Source organism: Chelonia mydas, chromosome 2, assembly GCF_015237465.2.
Source record: "Chelonia mydas isolate rCheMyd1 chromosome 2, rCheMyd1.pri.v2, whole genome shotgun sequence".
Classification (NCBI taxonomy): Eukaryota; Metazoa; Chordata; order Testudines; family Cheloniidae; genus Chelonia; species Chelonia mydas.
In genome coordinates, this window is record NC_057850.1 from 2,538,256 (window position 1) to 2,544,255 (window position 6,000).

General features: G+C 54.0%; 1 protein-coding gene across 2 annotated transcripts in view; it reads left to right on the forward strand.

The window, feature by feature from the left end:
- The window catches only part of HSF1 (heat shock transcription factor 1), a 97,765-nt gene extending 93,434 nt beyond the window's left edge, over positions 1-4,331 (forward strand). For both annotated transcript variants that reach the window (XM_037891801.2, XM_037891802.2), the window contains 2 exons: positions 1,306-1,375; positions 2,596-4,331. In XM_037891801.2, the coding sequence (XP_037747729.1) occupies positions 1,306-1,375; positions 2,596-2,801 (276 nt within the window). In that variant the 3' untranslated portion in view covers positions 2,802-4,331. The remainder of the gene's footprint in view (positions 1-1,305; positions 1,376-2,595) is intronic.
- Positions 4,332-6,000: the final 1,669 nt, after the last annotated feature.

Sequence of the window (6,000 nt, forward strand, 5' to 3'; positions counted from 1 at the left end):
AGGCGGGATGGTGAGGAATTATATGGCTGTGGGGTTGGATCCCTGAACTGTTCATTTCCAGGCTGTCCAGCCTTTGGGTTTTTAGGGAAGCTGTCGAGTATTTGTAAGTGAGATTTTTTGATGGGCTTTTAACTGGGCTCCTCTAAAATTTACAGCGTAACTCTTCAGCTAACGAAGTGGTTCGGATTGATGTGCAGTGTGTATGTCATAGTTCTCTCTTCTCTGACGCGGGGATGGACATTTGATTTGCTCCTGTCCTCACTTTGCCTTTGCACTGCGCTACATCTCTATGCTGCGGACAGACTCAGCTGCACAGGTTCCCAAAGTGTGGTGGGATTGAGTCCAGAGAGCTGGGTGTGTGCACACGGGGCCAGCTTCTTCTGGCTGCCAGCTGCCAGATAGAGTTAAAAGAAGCTAAATATACATTTAAGCGTCTTCCTAAGGTGGCTTTTCCATGGAAGCAGTTGCAGCAGTCATGACAGGCACATGAACCCATGAGGCAGTCCCTGCATTCACCAGTTTTCCACAGTGTGAAAAAGCTGAAGAACCCCTGATCCAAACATGGCAGCCTGTCTGGTCCTGGGATTAGTAGTGATTCCCCCCAGAGAACGTGTCAAGCCTTAGAATGACCCAGTTTTCTTTACCACCCTGGGGCAGTTACTTGAACGTTTGGGACCATCGAGGGCGTTCTGCCATCTTCCACGGCTTTCTCTCCTGTTGTTACAACCCTAGAAATCTTCTCCTCCATCCCAGTCCAGTCTGGTTCTTATTGCAGGGCAGGTGTCCAAAGGCCGCACTGACCATTAACCAGCAACATGAGGAGTGCTCGTGCCTTTCGTACTGGTAACAATAAGACTTTGCATAAAACATGTTCTGTTGCAAGCATGTTCTGAGGGCTGCCCCTGGAGACTACAGGTCCCAGCATGCAGCCTGGCTCCCTGCTCGGATCAAGGGGAGCACTGCAGGCAGCCGTCTGCAGCGTCTCAGGCCACACCTGTATGAAAAGCAGAGCTGGTCCTTACAGTTCTACAAGGCAGCCTTGGTCATCAGGAGACTGGAGCAGGCTGAACAGACTCCACCAGGGCCTGCAGTAGCTCACTGATGATATTCCCTAGGTCCCCGGTGTATTTTAGTCTTCTGAATGCTGATGCCCATCTCCCGCCTGCTGCCACTTCCAGATTACAAACCACAGCTGTTTGTGCACGTACCCTGAGGTAGCCAAGGGCCCCTTCCCTCTCCCGCCTCCCTGTGCAGAGGAGTTTGACTTGTGCAGTGCACTCAGCAGCCCAACTTGTCTCCCTACAGATCCAGGATCTCCTCTCGTCCCAGGAACAGCAGAAACCTGCTGAGACAGAAGCCAGCACAACAGACATGGGTAAGAAGGCCCCTCCCATTAGTGACCTGTGAGCAGAGGGCTCAAGGCCCCGTGGCAGGATCTCTCCAGGCGGCAGCAATTCTCTTTCTTCTCTCAAAGAAACACTGATGATTAATTTCAGAGTAGCAGCCGTGTTAGTCTGTATTCGCAAAAAGAAAAGGAGGACTTGTGGCACCTTAGAGACTAACCAATTTATTTGAGCATGAGCTTTCGTGAGCTACAGCTCATCTTCATCGGATGAAGTGAGCTGTAGCTCACGAAAGCTCATGCTCAAATAAATTGGTTAGTCTCTAAGGTGCCACAAGTCCTCCTTTTCTTTTTACTGATGATTAAATCTAGGTGTGCATATTGTCACTGCGCGGCTTGGGATTCTTGGTGGGGGCCCCAGACATCTAGGCGGGGGCTCTCCCTTGATTCTCCGTATTCCCCAGGGGCCTGTGCCCCCAAGACGGTAACTCTTAATGCTTTTGGCTCTCCTCTCACCACCACCACCCCAGCTGGGCATGCAGCCTCTGGTGGTAACCTGCGCATCCCCCTTCCCTTTCCCAAGCTGGGCCAGGGGATGTTTCCCTGGAGGTGTGTACCCTTGAGCTGAAAACCTGTGGGTTCTGAGGGGGCATCGGGGTTTTCACCAACCAGTTCCCATCTCTCTCCCCATTTTAAATCTTGCAGGTGACTCTTGTCTGTGACTGCAGGGCTGCTTCCTTCTGAGCTTGCCATGTGCACCCTTTCCTTTCCCCAGAAGCTGTAGCTCTCCTCTCCTGGCCTCTGATGGCGCAAGCGAGACAGGTCCTGGCTCGCTACCTGCTGACACGCCAGCCCCACCGGCATTCCCCTCTGTGTGCTGCTCACACTGCTGAAGGGCGAGGCCCGTGAGCCCCCTGTGTTCTGGGAGATGCTTGGCATGCCTACTCCCCAGTCCAGAGACAGCATGCTCTAGGGTCTGAGCTGGGAACCAGGCCCTCCTCCACCCTCATTCACACTCGGCCAGAGACGCGCTGAGTGGCCGCGTGCCCGGGTCCCAGCTGTAACGGGGGGTGTCCCTGAGCTGCCTCTTGGGGGACTGTTGGTAAAGCCCATTCACGTTGTGCTCCCGGTGCTCAGCTCTTTGCTAAGAGGCTACTAGAATGTCTCCTCCCCCCACAGTGTTTGGCCTTGGGCCTGCAAGTCCCTCCTCCCCGCTGAGATCCCCCCTCCTAACGCTAGCCGTCTTCTTGCAGGAAAGCAGCTGGTGCACTACACAGCTCAGCCCCTCTTTCTGGTGGACTCGAGCGCTGTCGACATGGGGAGCGGAGACCTGCCCATCTTCTTTGAGCTGGGGGAAGGGCCATATTTCACCGATGGCGAGGAGTACTCCGAAGACCCCACCATCCCTCTCCTGTCGGGGACTGAGCAGTCCAAACCTAAGGACCCTGCTGTGTCCTAAGGCTGAGTGCAAGAACATGCTGCAAAGGGAAATCCAGCCACCAGCCTCCTTGCTTTGCACAGACATTGAAAGCTCTAACCACCCTTCGGTCCATGTTTGCTTCCCCCGACACTGTGAGGATTTCATTTGTGTGTGTGCTTAATGAGGTGTTTTGAAATCTGCTTTAGATTCTAGCCACCCAGTATAGTGCTCCTCCAGGTTGGCAGCCTTCGGGGGCTGAGCAGTGTCGACCCCTGTGCTGTGATTGTCATCCGACCGGCCAGAGAGGCTAGACTGGCACCAGGGCTTGGAAGTGCAGGCGGGAGATCTGGGTGGTCACAGAATAGCTAGTCACTAAGTGAGATTGTGTTTTGTTCTGCACCCCAGGCGAGGGGGGCAGCCATGCCCTGCACAAGGTCCTAACAGTCTGCGAAGGTCAACAGGTGCTTCGCCCTTGCCATGGCGACGGGGCAGGGCGGCAGGGCCGCACGATGCTCCCAGGAACAGGTGGCTCGCTCGGCAGGTAGAAGGGATTGTGGTTTTGCGGCGGGGAATACCCCCTCCCCCCAGTGAGGTGGACTTGGTGTTTTTTAAAGAGAAATACAAGTTTCCCAAACTGGCGCTGATGGGCTGGGTCCCTTGGTGGTCTCTGCCATGCAGTTCGCTCCTGCTGCTCTGTGTGTGCGTGGCAGGGCCCCTCGGCGCCCCCAACCCAGCCACGGAGAAGCCGAACTTCCTCTTTTCCTTTCTCTTGCTCCGTGTGTGTTTCTTTTCTTTGTGTTGTTTTTTGGTTTGGTTTGGTTGTTTTTGCTTAGCAGTAAAAATTTGTACATTTACACTTCAGATTGTTAATAGTAAAAACTGTATTTTGGATTTTTACATGAGAGAAGAAGCGCCCACTTCTATCTATCTATCTCTGTATATATAAATATCTATATATATACATACAAATATCTATAAAACAAATGGCCTCTCACCTGGCGGCTCTTCTGTGGTTGGAAGCTTTATTTTTGTCCTCTCTGTGTTGGGGGAGTGAAGCTGGCGGAGCAGGTCCTAGGCCCTAGCCGTAGCCCCGAGAGCTGCGCGGCCTCCACTGTAACTGCCCTCGCAGCCCTGGACACTGACGCGTGGGACCTGGCTCCAGGTGTCGTGTGCTCTGCCTTTAGAGCAGTAGCTTGAGCTGTTACCACCTATGTCCATAAGAGCCGACATTCCTGCTTCCAGCTTCTGCAAAAGAAAACAGCAGAGGGCAAAGTCGGTTTCTCTGGCACATATCAGCAGAGCAGGGGATGGCTCCAGGTTTGGGTGATAAGACGATCTAGGGTTTATTTTTTGGGGGGTGTGTCTTTAAATTCCGTGTTGTGGTTTCCCTGCTGAAATACCACCCCAGGTTTAGGGGCTGAATTTCCAAGGATGTTTCTGTTTTAGAGCCCATTGGGGGTGAGCGTGCAGCTCAGCCCATGTCGATGTGCCAGACGTGTGTTGGACACTTGCACGCCTCTGAGGAGTGCTTTTTTAATAAGAACAATAAAAGAAAAATTGCATTGTTAAGTTGAGTGTGTTCAAAACTTCCCTCCCTCTCTGTCCTCTGTCGGTAGTTGATGTCGTGGTTAATCGTAGGTGGTGCTTGTATCTCTGTTGCTTGCACAGAAGATGCTGTGACTGCTTTAACTCGTGGGACTTTGGCAGGCAGCAGCTCCTACACAGGGTTTTCCTGGCTGACATCAGACCAAGGGCTGCATACACTACGTGAACGAGTGTTGCAAGAAACCCGTGCTTCAGACCCCTGGAGTTGTAACAGGCACAAGGCCTGGAGCCAACCTGCCGCTGGTGTTCTTCAGGCCTGGGTGATAATGAGTGGTTACGACATCTGCTAGCTGGTGTGTGTCAGATCCAGAGCTGGTACCATGTACGATCATTGCTTCCCACAGGGACTGCTCTGCACTGAGTTCGCCAGTCCTTTGGACCCATCCCAAAATGCAGTGCCTCACCGTTGGGAATTGCCCGGTGCCCAGTGACACAGTTGAGAACTATGGGGTAGGTGCTGTAGAGTCCCAGAGTGCACGGGGGTTAGCAGTGCAGTGTATGCACTACACAAGGCTCTTTCAGTGTCTCTGGGTGCGGGACCCAGGGATGAATGAGGGGCAGCCATTGGATGCAGGCGAGGTCCCTGCAGGGCTCTCCTGGGTTAGCAGAGATGTAGGCCAAAGCGTGGAGCTCATTGTCCACTTGCCACATCCCCTGCCACCTCCCTGGGAGCCATGCACTGGGAGTGGTGCTCAGCGCAGTGGGCCTGGTCCAATTCCCATTGGCGCTGCCAGTAAAAAGAGCAGAGTGACGTGTATCAGAGCCCTGCATCCCGAGGAGCGTCATGTTCTCTTTGGGTACGTCTACACTGCAGGTAGCCACCCGCGGCTGGCCCGTGCCAGCTCACCTGGCCTAAGGGGCTCTGTAACTGCAGAGTAGACATTTGGGCTGGAAGACCCTGCAAGGTGGGAGGGTCCCAGAGCTCGGGCTGCAGTCCAGGCCCGAAAGTCCACACCACAGTTAAACAGCCCCTTGGCCTGAGCCCCACAAGCCCAGGGCAGCTGGTACGGGCCAGCCACAGGGGTCTCATTGCAGGGCAGACAGACCCTTTGTGCCTCTGGAGCTCCACAAGCCCACAGCTGAGTGTTACCTGACTACCTGGATATTCTGTCCGCTTCCCTCTCCAACAGCCTGCTCCTGTGTATTCCCAGCGAGCTGGTTTGTGGTGACACTGGCTCTCCTGGGTAAGCAGAGGGCCAGTCTTGAGGGGCTGGCAGCCTTCCCCTGTGCAGTGTTACCACCTTGCTCCCTCATTTGGGTTCGAGTTGCATTGCTCGTGCATGGCACGTGCTCCCCACCCTGTGTGTCTCTAGCAGGGCGTCGCTATTGTCCTTTTCCACTCAGTGGATGGGTACGCTTCCCACTCACAGACTTGTCTGATCTCAGCCGTGCCTCTCCACCAGAGTCGCCTCTTCCCTTCTCCCAAGAACACCAGGCTCCATGTCCCTTGTTCCCCATGTAATTTATGGCAGGTCTTTGCTTCCCCCGCTTGGCAGGAAGTCATTCTGGCGCTGTTTCCTACTTTCTTGATTTTCTTCTCCCAAGTTTTGGATCCCATCTCCGATGTGAGAAACCCCAATGTCCATGACAGGGTTTCCAGCAGTCCTTAGGCATGTGTCTGTCCCCCTCCCAG